This window comes from Tamandua tetradactyla, chromosome 1 (genome assembly GCF_023851605.1).
Source record: "Tamandua tetradactyla isolate mTamTet1 chromosome 1, mTamTet1.pri, whole genome shotgun sequence".
NCBI classification, from domain to species: domain Eukaryota; kingdom Metazoa; phylum Chordata; class Mammalia; order Pilosa; family Myrmecophagidae; genus Tamandua; species Tamandua tetradactyla.
Window position 1 is genome coordinate 23,462,058 of NC_135327.1, and position 19,170 is coordinate 23,481,227.

Genomic DNA, 19,170 nt, shown 5'->3' on the forward strand with positions numbered 1-19,170 from the left:
GACAGACGCCCTGACTGTGTTTGCCATGTGCCTTCTCACTTGAGAGAGAAACCCTGAACTTCATCGACCTTCCTGAACCAAGGAATCTCTCCCTGGATGGATGCCTTTGATTGGACATTTCTATAAACTTGTTTTAATTGGGACAATTTCTCAGTCTTGGAACTGTAAATTAGAAACTTATTAAATTCCCCTTTTTAAAAGCCCTTCTGTTTCTGGTATATTGCATTCTGGCAGCTAGCAAACTAGAACAGTGTTCCTAGCCATCAAGAGAGATAGTTGCTTCAGTTGCCCAGAGCCCTCTGCAAGACTGTTCTTTTGTCATACGGACACAAGTTAGCTTAAGCCAGTCGCACATTTGAGTTAGGTACTGGCAGCGTGAATGGAGTTACCAGAATAGATTTAATCTTTTTTTTTTTTTTTTTTTTTTTTTTTTTTTTTTTTTTTTTTTTTTTAAAGGAAAGACAGAGAGAAGGAAGGAAGGATAGAAGGAAGGAAGAGAGGAAGAAAGGGAAACATCTTTTAAACATTTTCTTGTTTTATTGTATTTTGTTTCTCCGTTTTCGTTACATGGGCTGGGGCCGGGAATCGAACCGAGGTCCTCCGGCATAGCAGGCAAGCACTTTGCCCGCTGAGCCACCGCGGCCCGCCCCTAGATTTAATCTTGTCATCTGGCATGGGGTGAATGGTGGGAAGTCAAAATGTCCCTCATTACTCCATTAACCTTTTTGAGTCTCCATTTCCCCTCCTGTAAAGTAACTAACTCACAGGTTGTTGGGATAAGAAATAAATCATATATATATATATATTACCTTCAGTAATATTTGGCATAGAGCAGTTGTTCAATGAATTGAGGACATTATTCCTGAGATCCTATCACCTACCAGAGGATGGAGGAGTCATACTCACTAGTCACAGATACACGAGTACCCCGACCTGACTCAAACACCGATTCAGGGTCCTCGTCTTTGAATTTCACGCAGTAGTAGGTGCCAGCGTCTGCAAGAGAGACTTCACTGATGCGAATGGAAAAGTCTGTGTTGTCAACGTTGGTGGTATCGCCAATTTCTTCTACTCTGGGAAAGAGACCTTCTTTGAAATTATAGATTAATTTCCGGTTTGGCCCAGTCCCCTTGAACCACAAGACGGGTCCACTCTGGAGTGAATCTGTTACAGTGCAACTCAAGGTGATTGTGTCCCCAGTTGATACGGTCTGTGACATCACAGGTTGTTGCACATGGAACTTCTCTTCTATAGACCCTGGAAAGAAAAGATGGGAGAATGGCACCTTCCTTCTGATTCAGGATTTGAGGATGGCCTGGGGCATAATAGGCATGAAATAAATACATTTTAAATGGATAAGTGAATTTTTATTAAAATAAAAAATGTGAAATAGAATTTTTCATGTTCCCATTTGTCCCAGAATTAGGGCTAAGGCCTCAAGCTAAAGACAATGTGTTACACCCATACTGAGTTCAGAGAATGAGCTGCAGATGGAGGCAGCTCCCTTTCCTTACTAGCTCTTCCATCACACTAAAAAGCCCACTCATGCAACTCCCCCAAAATAAATATGAAGGCATTCATTCTCAACAAGTGGTATATTTCCTCAAAGGTGTGAAAATTGGTTCTTAGGGTGTGAAAATATCTTAGATATTACCTACCCAACAAAATATTTTTCATTAGTATTTAATTGTTCTTGCTATATTTTCTTGGATATCATGCAAGCAACATTCACCTTGTGTTCATGGAACATTCACAAAATGTACGCTGGAGCAGTCCTACAAAACCATGGAAGGTTTCCTCCTGATATTTAGTGTATTAGCTTTGTATTGCCATGTAACTAATAACCACAAACTTAATGGCCTAAAACAACACATATTTACTCTCTCATAGTCTCTCTGAATCAGGAGTCCGAACACAGCTTACTTGGTTTTTCTGCTTTGGGGTCACCCCAGGCTGCAATCAAAGGGTCAGTTGGGCTGCATTCCTGTCTGTAAGTTCAACTAGGGAAGGGTTCTTTCTATGCTCACCCAAGTTGATGGTAGAATTAAGTTTTTCTTGTGGTAGGATTGAGGCCTTCAGCTCTGCAGGGCTGCCTGCCATTGCTCACCAGGTGTCTCTCCATGGGCAGTTCACATCATGGCTGCTCATTTTTTCAAGGCCAGCAGGAAAGCAAGTGTACCTCGAGTGAGAAAGTCTTACATACCCTAACATAGTCAAGGGAGTGACCTCCCATTGGTTAAGACCAAGCCATAGGTTCTGCCTATACTCAAGTATACAGGACTATCTAAGGGTGTGGCACAAGAAGGCAAGGATCATTGGGGGCCACCTTGAGCTCTGTTTTAGTTTGCTAATTCTGCCAACTGCAAGATACCAGAAATGGAATGGCTTTTAAAAAGGGGATTTATTAACTTAACTAGGTTACAGTTCTAAGGCTATAAAAATGTCCAATCTAAGGCATCCAGATAAAGATACCTTGACTCAAGAAAGGCCAATGGGTACAGAAAACATCTGCCAGCTGGGAAGGCATGTGGCTGGCATCTGCTGGTCCTTTGGCTTCTGGTTTCAAACAACTTCCCCACTGGCATTTTCTTTCTACATTTCCAAAGGTCTCTGTCTCTGTCAGCTCTGAAGTTTTTTCCAAAAGTGCTTCCCTCTTAAGGGACTCCAGTAGGCAGATTAAGACCCATCTTGAATGGGCAGAGATACATCTCCATGGAAAGCCACCTGTTTTAATTTGTCAAAGCTGCCAGAATGCAATATGCCAGAAATGGGTTGGTTTCTATAAAGGGAACTTATTAAGTTACAAACTTACAGTCCTAAGGCCATAAAATGTATAAACTAAGGCATCCAGGGGAAGATATCTTGACTCAAGAAAGGGCTTGTGATGTTTAAGGCTTCTCTGTGAGCTGGGAAGGCACATGGTGACATCTGCTAGCTTTCTCTCCGGGCTTCTCCTTTCAAAAAGCTTCCCCGGGGTATTTTCTTTCTGCATCTCCAAATATATCACTCTGTGTCGGCTCTGAAGCTTTTTCCAAAATGACCCCCTCTTGAAGAACTCTAGTAAGAACCTCACCTTAAATAGGTGGGGATACATTTCCATGGAAAGCACCTAATCAAAAGGTCTCACCCACAATTGGGTGGGTCATGTCTCCATGGAAACAACTTAATAAAAAAGATCCCACTCCATAATATTAAACCAGGATTTTAAAACATGGCTTTTTGGGGCACACAAACTTTCAAATCAGCACATTCTACCCTGTCAACCCCAAAATGACATGTTCTTTCCATATTCAAAATAGATTCACTCCATTTCAATATCACAAAACCTTAAACCATTTCAGTAACAATACAAATACAATACAAAGCCAAAAATAGTACAAAATCACATTAAAGTCAGTTACAAGCATGGTCTTTCTAAGGCAAAACTTCTCCTCTGCTTATGGAACTGTGAAAGGCAGAACAAGTTTTCTTGGGACAGTTGTAGGATACATGTTCCCATTGCCATAGGGAGAAATCCAAAGGAACATGGGTCACTGGATACAAAGAGTTCCAAAAACCTACAGGAAAAAACACCATTGGATTTCAAAGTCTGAGAGTTATTTATCCTTGGGGCTTTAGAAAACAGTAATCTCATCCTTTCCAAGGGCCTATGCAGTGGCTCTGTTCTCTCCAAACACTTGGGTGATGGTTGCATCACTGGGACACATTGGGGTAACCACCTTTCCCTTGGCTCTACCCTCTCCAAGCATCTTGGTGGCACCTGGAGTCTCTGCCATCTCCAGGGCACATGCTCAACCCTTTCAGAACAGTGGGGTGACAGCTAGCAGGTGTCCCTCAATCCTTGGGGGATGTGGTCCACCCCTCTGAGGCCTGGGGCAGCAAAACTCTTCCTGAACAATGAAGCAGAAGGCTTCCAGGGCAAATTCACCCTCTCCACATGTATGGGTAGGTCCGCTTACCTGGTCCAAGATTTCCTGGTTCCAGACTTCAGCCTCTATAATTCTTCCTCTGAAGTAATTTTTCCTTCAAATTAGTTCCTTTTAGTCCATACTGGCAGTTGTTCCATTTATACAGATCCCTCAACACTCTTGTTGATTTTCTATGCAGTATGCAAGGATCATAACCATCAGACAATAGGACTTTCCACAAATCTTTCTGGTAACTCCATCTCCAGTTCTCACTTGTCTTGTAATGGCTGACTCCTTCCACATTTGATTAAATCTTCATGTGGGGCCCTATTTACTGGGTTCTCACTTTCTGGAAGCCCAGAATTTTCCAGACCATCAAATTCTGTTTCCTATCACATTTTACTATAAGCTGCAAGGAGCATCTAGGCTGTATTTTCCATTTAGTTTGAAAATTTCCTCAGCTAAGTATCCCAGATTGTTATATTTAAATTCTAACTTCCATCCAACAGCAGTACTCAATTTGCCTAAATTCTCTCCCACTTTAGAACACGGGTCACATTTCTTCCAGTTTGCAATAACACATGCATTATTTCTGTCTAAAACCTCATTGAAAGTATCTTTAGAGTCCATATTTCTACCAACAGTCTTTTCAAAGCATTCTAGGCCTTCTCTATGAAGAGCCTCACAACTCTTCCAGAATCTTCTTATGCATTTAAAAAGTTGATCCAACATGTTTGACATTTGCAGACTGCAGCACCCCACTTCTCTGGTACTAAAATCTTTATTGATTTTCTAATACTGCTGGAATGCTATATACCAGAAATGGAAAGGCTTTTAAAAGGGAGAATTTATTAAGTTACAAGTTTGCAGTTCTAAGGCCATAAATATGTCCAAACTAAGGCATCCAGGGAAAGATACCTTGACTCAAGGAAGGCGAATGGGCCCAGAACACTTCTGCAACTGGGAAGGTGCATGACTGGTGTCTGCTGGTCCTTTGGCTTTTGGCTTCAAATAGCTTCCCTGGGGGCATTTTCTATCTGCATCTCAAAAGACCTCTGTTTCTGTCAGCTCTGAAGCTTTTTCCCTCTTAAAGGACTCCAGAAGCAGATTAAGACTCACCTTAAATGGATGGAGATACATTTCCATGGAAACCACCCAATCAAAAGTTCCCACCCACAATTGGGTGGGTCACATCTCTACGGAAACAACTTAATAAAAAAGAACCCACCCAACAATATTGACTCAAGAATAAAGGACATAGCTTTTCTGGAGGTACACAATACTTTCAAACCAGCACTGTCCCTGTTCACCACACTCAATAAGTAAGGATATAATGTTCAGGGAAATGGTCATGGCTTCAAATTTTTAAATGTACTTAAAAATTCTATTAAGTCATTTTTAGCCCTCATGGAATAAACAAAGCAAGTTTTGTACCTATTGTTTTATCATGTTTAAACATACATATATATATAATTTATAAGCAGATATATTGTATATCTGAGGTATTAAAACTTCATGGGAGGAAAAAAAAACAAACTTCATGGGAGATGATTAGGAAGAAACATCTAAAAAGACTCCTCGAGTTAAAAAAAAAAAAAAAAAGGTTCAGAAGCACCTAACATAGGGGAGGCCAGGGAGAGAGGAGGCCAAGATTTAGGGAGTATAGGGTTTGTGGAGAGAGAATATTTCCTTCATTTATTTTTGGGGGCTAACAAATAACAACCACGACTGAGTTAAAAATTATGATTCATTCTTCTCTAAAAGTGGGCAAACCACTAAACTTGCAGGCAAGCTTTGCTGGGGTATTCAGAAAAGGGCAGCAGGGACCTGACCAAGCCAAGAGTGGGTGGGAGCGAAGCAGCCTCACTGCTTCAACGGGGCTCATGATTATCCCATGGGTGGGGTGGACGACAGGGAAGATGACTGGATTTGAAACATGACTGCGGAAGCCCAGCTTTCCAGATAGAACTGGCGTTCTCCTTGTATTTATGGAAGTTAATTCAGAGTGCAGGTAAGAGAGGTTGTGTCAGAGAACAACCCAGCTCAGGGGAAACTGGAGTTACTGTGGATAGAACTCAGCGCACTCTGGGGCTGAAACACTGGACTGCATTTTTGATCTGAAGATTTCCCAGACGCTCTCTAGGGCCATGGTAGGAGATCACGTCCACTCATTGACTCCCAGGGTGGGGAATGGGGGGTCCCAGTCAAATCCTGGCTTCTGGGCCTCAATCACACACAGGTCCATAATGAGAGGGTAGGAGAACTAAGCTGAGATTCAGGCAGCCTGAGCTCCAGAGGGTAAAATGACCTCTCCTTTGTTCAGGAGATACAGGATATGCGGGGCAAACTTCACCACGGATCAGCAAATAGAAGTTGGGGTTTGGGCATGATAGTCACAGTAGATACCCTCACGCCCCTCCTTCCTGGAGGCAGAGAACCTGCATAGAGGGATGGACCCAGCAGGGTCCGTGGGAAATAAAACCCACACGTGATTTATTTCTTCAGTGGGAGGGGCCACACTTGGAGGTAGGAGGAGACACCTCATACAAAATCTCAGCTGCATGGCCTATTTTCCTTCTTAAAGTTTTACTTAATGTAAAATACTTATTTGAATGAATGTAGCATCAAATTAAGGAATACTTTACCCAAATTAATAGAAAAGTTAAAAATAAAAGTTTGTTTTCTTACTTACTCATTATGTACTAATGAAGGTCTATAAATGAGAAAAAGTCTATTATTGTTTGAGCTGTTGGCCTTTCCCCTTTTCAAGCAACCATATTCTCCCCATCCTCAAACTTGAGATGGAAAAATTCAAAACTGAAAAGTAGATTTTGAATTTTAGCAACATATGAAATTATGCATAAAAATATATTGCCATGTGAAGTACATTTCTCCAATAAATGCTATACTCGAAGGTAGAATTTTCTATTTGTGCCAATTTAGAGATACTCCTTCTTCATTATTCATATACATACATGAATATGTATATGTAATATATATAAACTTATTTGACACCATTCCTTAATTAGCACAAAATAAGAAAATGAGAAAAATTTTAAATTTAAAATTATGTTAAAGAACACTTCATAATTTGATGATCTTTTTAAAAATGTATGCCATGTAGTGATATTTTGTGGAAAGCAAAAGAAAGAATTAATATTCCTAAATCAGTGGATTTTCTGCCTTTCTACTAAAAGGTTGTAGAAAACCTTATCAAGTTATGAGGTCCAAAGGGAGCCCAAAATTAAATCCAGAAAAAAAATCTGAAATTATAATTTACTTGTCACTGTTGTTATAACTTAAGTAACTTACAAAAAAGAATAACGCCTTCTAGAAACCAGAGGAAATGAAAGCAATACTTCTACCAATGTTGTAAAATTTTATACTGCAAGCTAGGCACATAATTATGTTATGTTTTTGTTTGCATGGGCAGGTTCCTGGAATTGAACTCGGATCTCCAACATGGCAGGCAAGAACTCTGCCACTGAGCCACCATTGCCCACCCTTAACTGTGGCTTTAATTCAATAATGAAGATGGCTTTTTTTCTCTTCTCTGGTTGATCTTTAAGGATTTAATATAGATCAAGTACAGTCATTTTAAAGTAAATCAAGAATTCCTAAGATGACATTTTATACGTCTCCATTTTAAGCAATTTATAGACAACTGTAAGCCAAGTATTAATTATGGCAAATCAGTTGAAATCACTTCTTTTGATTATGGTGCATATAAAACATTCCTGCTTCCTTTAAAGCTGACTTTCCTTTGACATAAATTCAAATCATGAAAAAAATAGGTAATCACTAAGTGCTTAGTTAACTTTGACACCAAACAGGGAGGATAAAATTTAGATTTTATCTAAATTCATAAAACCATGGAAACATTTTAGTTTTGAAATGGATACTTTATAAATAGTTTCCAACCACTTATTGGGAGTATTCAAGTTTACCCAAGTGTGTGGTTGAAGCTGTATGTACTCCAGAAGAACATCTAATCCATTCCTGTGGGTGTGAACCCATTGTAAGTAAGACCTTTTGATGAAGTTACTTCAGTTAAGATATGGCCCAATCCAACTGGGATGGGTCTTAAACCTATTCTGGGTTGTCAGTGGAGTGAAATTCAGACAGTCTGAAAGAGAAAACCACAGAGGGAGCAGTCAGAAGCTGAACATCAATAGACTGTGGAAGACGAGAGAACAGGAGACACCACCATGCACCTTGCCATGTGAGAGAGGAGCCAAGGATCACTGGCAGCTGGTCTTTGGGAAGTAAGCATCGTCTTGATGGCACCTTGATTTGGACTTTCATTTAGCTTCAAAACCACCAACAGATACATTCCCATTGTTTAACCCAGCCCATTTCATGGCATTTACTTGAGCAGTCCAGGAAACTAAAACACCAGTTAACATCTTAAAGCCAGTTGCATGGCTGCCAGCTCAGACTGCATGAGAGCTTATTTGTTCACCAATTAATAATGGCCTAAGTTCCCCTTTTCAATTATCTTTTAATAGAAATAAAGTCAATGATCACTGACTATGCATTTTTGTTACCATCACATAAAAAATTTTTGCTGGTCAAAAGTACATAATATAAAAGATGAATTAAAGGTTTGATCAAGGTTGTGATTTTTCTGTTCCTCCTATGATTTAGTAGACCAGTTCAAGTGACCTTTGGGCCTGTGTGAAAGACACTCATAAACCCAGATACTCTTCAGCTCATTCTCAGGCTCAGATTGGTGAGTCACTAATGTTGACAAAGATGTCCATTCTTATGCTTCATCGTTCCTTAAGTTGAAAATTAATTCTTGATCCTTGAAACCGTATTTGTTCATCCATTTTGATAGCTTTCCTCAGTGTTGTCCATGTTGAGATGCTTCAAGGGATGCTCTAAAATGCAACAAGGAAGAATCCTTTGGACTTGTTCACTATGTATGTACCATGTCAATCTCATGATGCTACTCATTTTATACCCAAATAATTTTTGGTAGCCATTGGCAACCTAAATATTTGTTCTTAGGACTTGCTTATTATAAAGTCCATGGAGGTTGATGTTTTTCCAGAGGTATATAACACTTTCTATTTTCTTGTTAAAAGTCTCTGATTTGTCTATTTTCATACCAGATGTCCATAACTATTGTGGACTGTGCTGGTTTGAAAAGGATTTATGTACCCTAAAAAAAAACGTTTTAATCTTAATCATTCTTATGAGAGCAACTGTTTCTTCAAATCCCTATTCAGTACTATATGTTGGAAACTTGATTAGGTTATCTCCATGGAGATGTGACTCACCTAATTGTGGATATTAAACTTGATTAAATGGAGACATGACTCCACCCATTCCAGGTGTGTCTTGATTACTTTACCAGAAACCTTTAAAAGAGGAAACATTTGGGGAAAGGCTTGAGATCAGAGAGAGCTGCCAGAATGCCTAGAGAATGACAGAGTCCACCAGCCAGTGGACCTTTGGAGATGAAGAAACCTGGAGAGGAAGCTAGATGCCGCCATGTTCACCATGTGCCTTTCCAGTTGAGACCCTGAACATCATCGGCCTTTCTTGACTCTTCACTCAACCAATTTATTGTTGGTGCCTTAATTTGGATGTTTTTATAGACTTGCTTTAATTGGGACATTTTCATGGCCTTAGAGCTGTAAACTTGCAACTTATTAAATCCCACTTTTAAAAAGCCATTCCATTTCTGTTATATTGCATTCCTGCAGCTAGCAAACTAGAACATGGACTATGTTTAGCATCTTGCAACTTCATTGAACTTGTGAATTTTCTCCTATACTGCTTCATCTCACTTCGCAAGAGTCTTGGTTTGCTCAGTAAAAAATTTGGCTGCCATGTATAATTTCTCAATCTTTCAACAAGAGCTGTAGCATCAGCAAATGTCTTCTCAATTGTGCAACTCACTTCTAAGGGAACACCTGGTCCATTAACTCTTTCATATTCAAAGAGGACTGATCTGGTTTTTTTTAGAAATATATCTTTATTGTTTTAAGCCACTAAGATTTGGGATTTATTTGTCACTAAAACATAACTGAGGTAATATGCATGATTAATACAAGTAAGAGTGAGAAGGTACTCAGATTCTGACCCTGTAGATGATTTAGGCACTGATAGACATATTAATTTTTCCACTTGCAACCCCAAGTGTGACCTGCTGCAAATGGGACAAGACACTGGACTTTCGGTTTCTGCTCTGCTCATATGTAGTATTTATCCACCATCAGCTCATAAAATACATTGATAGATTTGCTCAAAAGCAATAAGCAAATTTCACTTGTTCATCCACCTCTTCAGTGTTGCATACTTCATTTCCCATGCAAAAAGCCTTGTGTGAAGTACCTGCTATATTAAGCTATGACCTTGGGAGACACAAACTGCAAAAGGCTACAGCTTTCTAACCTTCCATAGGACTTTTCCCTTTGATGTCCTGTTTGTGGGCCTTAGAGCAGAGGGCTCTGGAGTTGAATGCCTGTCTTTTATTTTTTCCAGGTGAAAGCATTCAACTCTATTTTAACCACTTACTTTTCAGCAGAATTGTATGCTAGTATATTTGATTTATAAAGACTATAAAATCCTCCTTTTGGTGTCTATACTAAGCTAATTCTGTTTTTACTCCTCTCTTGATGGAGAGTGGATTCACATACAGTTGTAAGGAATAATACAGAGAGATCATGCGAACCTTTTGCCTGGTTTGCCTCAAAAACTACACTACAGTATCACAATCAGGATGCAATCCACTGATCATGCTCCCATTTCCCCAGTTTTACTTAAACTAATTTCCATTTGTGTTGTGTTTGTGTGTGTGCACTTAGTTCTATGCAGTTTCATCATACATGTGGGTTCATGCATCCACTACTATAGTTAACATCAGAAAAAGTTCTACAATCACAGGTATCCTGCATGTTGCCATTTTATAACCACGTCTACATTCCCCTCTCCTCTGTCCATAACCCCTAGCAATCACTGATAATTACAGAAATTATGATTTCTATAATTTTGCCATTTCAAGGGTGTTATATAAATGAACTCTTAAGGATATATAGCCTTTGCAATTGAGTTTTTTCACTCAGTATAATTATTTGGTGATCCATACACGTTGTTATATATATGAACAGGCTGTTCTTTTGTATTGCTGAGTAATAGTCCATGGTATGGATGTACCACAGTTTTTTTAACCACTCAACTGCTGAAAGGTATCTGGGTCATTTCTGGTTTTGGCTATTATGAATAAAGCTTCCATGGTCTGTGTAAACACAGGTTTTCATTTTTCTGGGATAGATGTCCATAGGTACAGTTGCTGTGTGAAGGATAGGTGCACACTGAGTTCTTAAAGAAACTTGCCAAATTGTTTTCCAGAGTGGCTGTACTATTTTACATTTCCACCAATAATATATAAGTATGAAGGTTTGAAAACTTGTACCCCAGAAAAAAAATCATGGGATTTTTTGCTTTTTTTTTTCACATGGGCAGGCACCGGGAATCGAACCTGGGTCTCCGGCGCGGTAGGCGAGAATTCTGCTGCTGAGCCGCCATCGCACCACCCAAAGATCATGTTCTTTTAATCTACCCACTGTGAGTGTAGACCTATTGTGGGTGGGAGGCACTTTTGATTAAGTTATTTCAGCTGAGGAGTGCCCCAGGGTGGTCTTATTCCTCTTACTGGAGTCCTTTATAAGAGTTTAAAATGTAGAGAAAAGCCTTGAGAACCTAAGAGAGAACCCAAAGGAAACAGAGGAAGCCACTGAAGCCAGAAGCTGAAAGCAACAAAACCTTGGAAAGAAGGACCAGCAGATGCCAGCCATGTGTTTTCCCATGTGACAGAGGTGTTCTGGCAGCTCGTCTTCAGAGTCCAGGTATCATTCTCTTGCTGCCTTGAGTTGGACATTTTCAAGCCTTAAGAACTGTAAATTATAAGTTAATAAATCCCCATCATAAAAGCCAACCCATTTCTGGTATGTTGCATTCCAGCAGCTTTACCAAGCCAAAACATATGAGTCATACAGTTTCTCCAGGTCCTCATTAGCAGCTCACTTGGTGTTATTATTTTTTTATTTTAGCCATTCTGATAGGCATGTAGCGATGTCTCAATGTAGTCTTCATTTGCATTTTGCTAATGGGTAGTGATGTTGGACATCTTTTCATGTGCTTATTTGCCATCTGTGTACCATCTTTGCTGAAATGTTTGTTCATAGGTTTTGGTAATTTTCTAATTAGATTGTTGTTTTATTGCTGAGTTTTGAAAGTTCTTTTTACAGCCTAGATGTAAATTATTTGTTAGATATGTGGTTTGCAAATATTTTCTCTTGGTCTGTAGCTTGTCTTTTCATTCTCTCCATGCGATGTTTCTGAGTGGAAGTTTTACATTTTGATGATGTCCAATTTATCAGTTTTTCATTTGATGGATCATGTTTTTGGTTTGAAGTCTCAAGACACTTTGCCTAGCCCTAGAACCCAAATATTTTCTCCTACTGTTTTTATAAGTTTACATTTAAATCTATAAAGATGTAAATCTATATAAAATGTATGTATTAGGTCAGAGTTCATATTTGTGCTTATGGACGCCCAGTTGCTCAGGCACCATTTGTTGTGCAGTCTATCCTTCCATTTATTGTTTTTCACTTTTATCAAAAATCAGTTGGGCATATTTGTGCAGATTTATTTCCAGGTTCTCTGTTCTGTACTGTTGAGCTATGTGTCTATCCCTCTGCCAAAGCCACACTGTCTTTACTACTGCAGCTATAAAGTAGGCTTTCATATTGGGTAGTGTAGTAGTTAGGCTCAGGTATCAACTTGGCCAGGATTATGGCGCCCTATTGTTCTACTGTTGTGGACTTAAATCATCAGTATGTGAAATTCATCTATGGTTGATTACACCTGTGGTTGGCTAAGGAGAGTGCCTTCCACAATGATGTGACATTTAATTTAGTTAGCTTGAGGCTTAAAAGAGAGAGGTCAGAAAAGAGATCAGTACAACTCAGACCCAGACGTTTGGAGGTACAGAAAGGACACACCATGGGAAAAGCCACTGGAACCGAGAATCCAGGAGAGAAGGCCAGAAGATGCTGCCATGTGCTTTCCCATGTGACAGAGAAACTCAGATGAAACAATTCTGAGGAATTGTAAATTTGTAACTAAATAAATCCCCTTATTAAGAGCCAATCCATTTTGGGTGTGTTGCATTCCAGCAGCTTTAGCAAACAAAAACAGGTAGAATGATTCCTCCCAGTTTATTATTCTCCATGAAGATTTTTTTTAGGTATTCTAGGGCCTGTAATTTTCCACATAAATTGTGGAATCAGATAGTTAATGTCTGAAAAAAATCTTGTGAGCATTTTGATAGGAATTGCATTAAACCAACAGATCTGTTTGGGGGCATCTTTAGTATTTTGACTCATAGTATATCTCTGCATTTATTTGTTTTGTTTCCTTTCATCAATATTTTGTAATTTGCAGAAAATAAATCATATATATGTTTTATTAGATTTATACCTAAGTATTTCATGTTTTTGGAGTGATTGTAAATAGTATTTTGTTTTAAATTTTGGTTTTCATATATATATTTTTTTAACATGAGCAGGCACCAGGAATCGAACCTGGGTCTCTGGCATGGCAGGTGAGAACTCTACCACTGAGCCACTGTGGCCCATCCCATATATGCTTTTTTTAGTATATAGAAATGCAATTGATTTCTATGTTGTATCCTTTCCTGTCACATTGCTGAATTCACTTATTATTTGCTCTAGGGGTTATTCGACTAGATTGCTTGGGATTTCCTATGTAGATAGTCATGTCATCTGTAAATAGGAACAGTTGTATTTCTTCCTTTCCAATTTGTATGACTTTTATTTCTTTTTCTTGTCTTATTGCAATAGCCACAGCTTCTAGTACCATGTTGACTAAAAGTAGTGAGAGCAGACATCCTTGCCTTGTACTTTGGTTTGCTAAAGCTGCCAGAATGCTGCCAGAAATGGAATGGCTTTTAACAGTGGAATTTATTAAGTTGCAAGTTTACAGTTCCAAGACTATAAAAATGTCCAAACTATGGCATCCAGGTAGAGATACCTTGTTTCAAGAAAGGCCAATGGGTCCAGAACACCTCTGTCAGCTGGGAAGACACATGACAATGTCTGCTAACTTTCTTTCCCAGCTTCTTCTTATGGCTTTCTCGGGGCACTTTCTTTCTGCATTTCCAAAGGTTTCTGGCTGTGTGAGCTCTAAAGCTTTTTCCAAAATGCTTTCCTCTTAAAGGACTCCAGTAAGCAACCCCACCTTTAATTGGTGGAGACCATCTCCATGGAAACCACCTAATCAAAAGGTCCCACCCACATTTGGGTGGGTGACATTTCCGTGGAAACAACTTAATCAAAAGATCTCACCCAGCAATACTGAATCATGGTTAAAGAACTTGGCTTTTCTGGGGTATACAACAGAGGATGTGTGTCCTCTAGAAAAGCCATGTTCTAATATAAATCCTATTTCATAAAGGCAGAATCATCCCTATTCAATACTGTATGCTTGAAACTGTAATCAGATCACCTCCTTGGAGATGAGATTTAATCATTTGGGTGGGCCTTGATAAGTTTATGGAGTCCTGTAAAGAAGAACCATTTTGGAGAATGAAGGAGATTCAGAGAGAGCAGAGAATGCTGCAGCACCACGAAGCAGAGAGTCCACAAGCCAGCAACCTTTGGAGATGAAGAAGAAAAATGCCTCCCAGGGAGCTTCATGAAACAGGAAGCCAGGAGAAGAAGTTGGCAGATGACGCCATGTTCACCATATGCCTTTCCAGCTGAGAGAGAAACCCTGAACTTCATCGGCCTTCTAGAACCAAGGTATCTTTCCCTGGATGGATGCCTTTGATTGGACATTTCTATAGACTTGTTTTAATTGGGACATTTTCTCGACCTTAGAACTTCAAACTAGCAACTCATTAAATCCCCCTTTTTAGAGGCCATTCCATTTCTGGTATATTGCATACTGGCAGCTAGCAAACTAGAACACCTTGTTTCCAATTTAGGAAGAAAGCATTCAGTCTTTCACCATTAAGTATAATGTAAGCTGCGAGGTTTTGGTAGATATTGTTAATCAAGTTGAAGAAGTCTCCTTCTATTCCTAGTTTGCTAATAATTTTTATCATGAGTGGGTGTTTGATTTTGCCAAATGCTTTTTCTACATCAATTGATAAACTGTATGATGTTTCTTCTTTCATCTCTTGATATGGTGACATATAAAACTTGATTTTTAAATGTTAAAACAGCCATACAAACACAAAATAAATTCCATCTAGTCAGGATATAGATATATTTCTGTGTTCAAGTTGCTAATATTTTGTTAAGGTGTTTTGCATCTCAGTTCATGAGAGATTTTGGTCTATAGTTTTCTTTTTTTGTACAGCCTTTGTCTGGTTTGCTATCAAGGTAATACTAGCCTCATAAAAATGAGTTGGGAAGTGTTACCTCCTTTTCTATTTTCTGGAAGAAATTGTGTAAAATTGGTGTTCATTCTGAGGAGAGGCCAAGATGGCAGCTTAGCAAGGTGTGGGATTTAGTTCGTCCTCCAGAGCAGCTAGTAAATAGCCAGGAACAGTACAGAACAACTGCTGGGGCCACATCAGTGACTGGACACATTGCATACCCCAGTCTGGACAAGCTGGACCAGCTGTGAGCTCACCCAGAACTGTGAGTTCCCCAAACAACAGTAGCCAGTGGCTGGCGCCCCTCCCCCACGGTCTGCTTCCCAGAAGGAAAAGGAAAGAGACTTTACCAGCAGCAGAGGCTGAGCACAACCGAGCTCCAAAGTGGAATTAATTTACAAATTCTGACTACTAAAAATAGGCCCCCAACTCTGCTGAGCCTCGAGTAAAAGTGGAGGTTGCTGTTTTTCACCCCAGCACAAAAGGGGCAGGGCTGATGGAAAAAGGAAAAACAAAAACAAAACAGAGGTTTTTTGGATCAGACAAAACAAATACTTGAAGAGTCTGGGCCCTGAAGGAGAGGAGGGGACACATAGGACCTGGAGATACACAAAGAAACATACCAACTTAAGCTCTTGATTGGCAAACCCAAGGAACGAGGATCAGGGGTCCTGCTCTGAAGAGGATTTTTCTTTTTCTTTTTTGTGGCTGTGTTTCTACAGCTTGACTACTCTTTAGATATAGCTGCAAGGCTTCTCAGGTTCCAACTGCCCCTGGTAAGAGCAGAATTAATCTTGTTTGAGAGTTTGTCTGGAGCCTAAGCCTTCCCCAGGAGAGGGGTGGGGCCCAGCTCAGGTGGAATTCCTCCCTCAAGGAATTCATACCCCAGGGTCTGGAAAACTGAAGCAATTAAAACCAGCCTACAACCTCTCCTCTGTCTCAACCATGCCATGAGCAGGGAGAGTCTGCTGAAGTTAAAGGTACCACATCACCTTATGCTGGTGGGACCCACAAGCAGAAAAGCACCACATACTGGGCAGGAGAGGAAAAACACAGGGTCCGGAGGCTTCATAGGAAAGCCCTTCAATCTGCTGGGTCTCACCCTCAAGGAAAACTGATGCAGGTGACTCTTTCCTCCTGAGAGGAGGCCAGTTTGGTCTGGGAGAATCTGACTGGGGTCTATAATACCTAAGCAGACCCTCCTAAGGAGGGAGAAAAAAAAAAGGCACCATACAGGCAGGGCAAGAAACAAGAAAACAAGAACTAAAAAAATTTGATCTGTTAAACAAAACCTAAGCTAGAGGTTTAGAATAAGCTGATCTGAATGTCAAAGAACAGATAGACAACAAAGTCATCCAGCAAGAAAATCCTAGGTAAAAAAAAAAAGTGAAAACAATCTACAGAATAAAATAATTAAGGTAATTAAATGCCTAGACACCAGCAAAAAATAATGAATCATACTAGGAAAATTGAAGATATGGCCCAGTCAAAGGAACAAACTAGCAATTCAAATGAGATACAGGAGTTGAAACAATTAATTCAGAATGTTCAAGCAGATATGGAAAGCCTGATCAAAAAATCAAATCAAAGAATTGAGGGAGTATATAAAGAAGGCAAGGAATGAACAAAAAGAAGAACAAAAATGAACAAAAAGAAGAACAAAAAACAAATTACAGAACTTATGGGAATGAAAGACATAGTAGAAGAGATAAAAAAAAAAACAATGGAAACCTACAATGTTAAGTTTCAAGAGGCAGAAGATAGGATTAGTGAACTGGAGGATGGGACATCTGAAATCCAACAATCAAAAGAAAATATAGGGAAAAATGGAAAAATATGAACAGGGACACAGGGAATTGAATGACAACATGAAGTACATGAATATACATGTTGTGGGTGTCTCAGAAGGAGAGGAGAAGGGAAAAGGAGGAGAAAAACTAATGGAGGAAATTATCACTGAGATTTCCCAACTCTTATGACAGACTTAAAATTACAGATCCAAGAACTGCAGTGTACCCCAAACAGAATAGATCCAAACAGACATACTCCAAGACACTTACTAATCAGAATGTCAGATGTGAAAGAGAAAGAGAGAAAATTGAAAGCAGCAAGAGAAAAGCAATCCATCACATACAAGGGAAGCCCAATAAGACCATGTATAGATTTCTCAGCAGAAACCATGGAGGCGAGAAGACAGTGAGATGATATATTTAAGTTACTAAAAGAGAAAAACTGCCAACCAAGAATTCTATATCCAGTAAAATTATCCTTCAAAGAGGAGGGGGAAATTAAAACATTTTCAGACAAAAAAATCACTGAGAGAACTTGTGACCAAGAGATTGGCTCTGCAAGAAATACTAAAGGGAGCACTAGAGACAGTGTGCAGGTTTGAAAGGATGTATGTCTCCTACAAAAGCCATGTTTTAATCTAAATACCATTTCATAAAAGCAGAATAATCCCTATTTAATACTGTATGTTTGCAACTGTAATCAGATCATCTCCCTGGAGAAGTGATTTAATCAAGAATGATTGTTAAGCTGGATTAGGTGATGACATGTCGCCACCCATTTTGGCATATCTTGATCAGTTTCTGGAATCCTATAAAAGAGGAAACATTTTGGAGAATGAAAGAGATTTGGAGAGAGCAGAGAATGCTGCAGCACCACGAAGCAGAGAGTCCATGAGCTAGCGACTTTTGGAGATGAAGAAGGAAAACATCTCCTGGGGAACTTCATGAAATCAGAAGCCAGGAGAGAAGAAGCTAGCAGATGATGCCATGTTCGCCATGTGTCCTTCCAGATGAGAGAGGAACCCTGATCGTGTTCACCATGTGTCTTTCCAGGTAAGAGAGAAACTCTGACTGTGCTCACCACGTGCCCTTCCACTTGAAAGAGAAACCCTGAACTTCATTGGCCTTCTTGAACCAAGGTATCTTCCCTGGATGCCTTAGATTGGACATTTCTATAGACTTGTTTTAATTGGGACATTTTCTCGGCCTTAGAACTGTAAACTAGCAGCTTATTAAATTCCCCTTTTAAAAAGCCATTCTGTTCCTGGTATATTGCATTCCAGCAGCTAGCAAACTAGAACAGACAGGAAAAGACAGGAGAGAGGGGTATAGAGAAGGGTGTAGAAATGAAGACTATTGGTAAAGGTAAAAAGAAGAAAAATTAGATATGTTATGTAAAATCCAAAAGTCAAAATAGTAGAAGAAAGTACTGCCTGTACAACAATAACATTAAATGCTAATGGATTAAACTCCCCAATCAAAAGACATAGACTGGCAGAATGGATTAAAAAACAGGATCCATCTACATGCTGTCTACAGGAAATGCATCTTAGAGCTAAGGATTAACATAGATTGAAAGTGAAAGGTTGGGAAAATATATTTTATGCAAATAACAACCAGAAAAGAGCAGGAGTAGCTATACTAATATCCAACAAATTAGACTTCAAGTGTAAAACAGTTGAAAGAGACAAAGAAAGACACTGTGTATTAATAAAAGGAACAATTCAACAAGAAGACATAATTATAAATATTTATGTACTTGGCCAGAGTGCTTCAGAATACATGAGGCAAACACTGAAAACACTGGAAAAAGAAATAGACAAATCTACCATAATAGTTGGAGACTTCAATTCTGCACTCTCATCAATGAACAGAACATCTAGACAGATGATCAATAAAGAAACAGAATTTGAATAATACAATAAATGAGCTAGACTTAACAGACATTTATAGAACATTACACCCCATAACAGCAGGATACACCTTTTTCTCAAGTGCTCATGGATCATTCTCAAGGATAGACCATATGCTGGGTCACAAAGCAAGTCTCAAT

At 39.3% G+C, this 19,170-nt stretch overlaps 1 protein-coding gene across 4 annotated transcripts in view; it reads right to left on the bottom strand.

Annotated features, from left to right (window-relative positions):
• The window catches only part of LOC143643700 (signal-regulatory protein beta-1-like), a 47,733-nt gene that overhangs the window by 13,076 nt on the left and 15,487 nt on the right, over nucleotides 1–19,170 (bottom strand). Inside the window, exons 2-3 of one of the 4 annotated variants that reach the window (XM_077112278.1) lie at nucleotides 15,951–16,100; nucleotides 907–1,257 (exon numbers count right to left, since the gene is read on the bottom strand). The exons of 1 other annotated variant lie outside the window; for it this stretch is intronic. In XM_077112278.1, coding sequence (XP_076968393.1) covers nucleotides 907–1,219 — 313 coding nt within the window. In that variant the 5' untranslated portion in view covers nucleotides 1,220–1,257; nucleotides 15,951–16,100. The remainder of the gene's footprint in view (nucleotides 1–906; nucleotides 1,258–15,950; nucleotides 16,101–19,170) is intronic. 2 more of the 4 variants (XM_077112280.1, XM_077112274.1) reach the window with 2 other exon arrangements.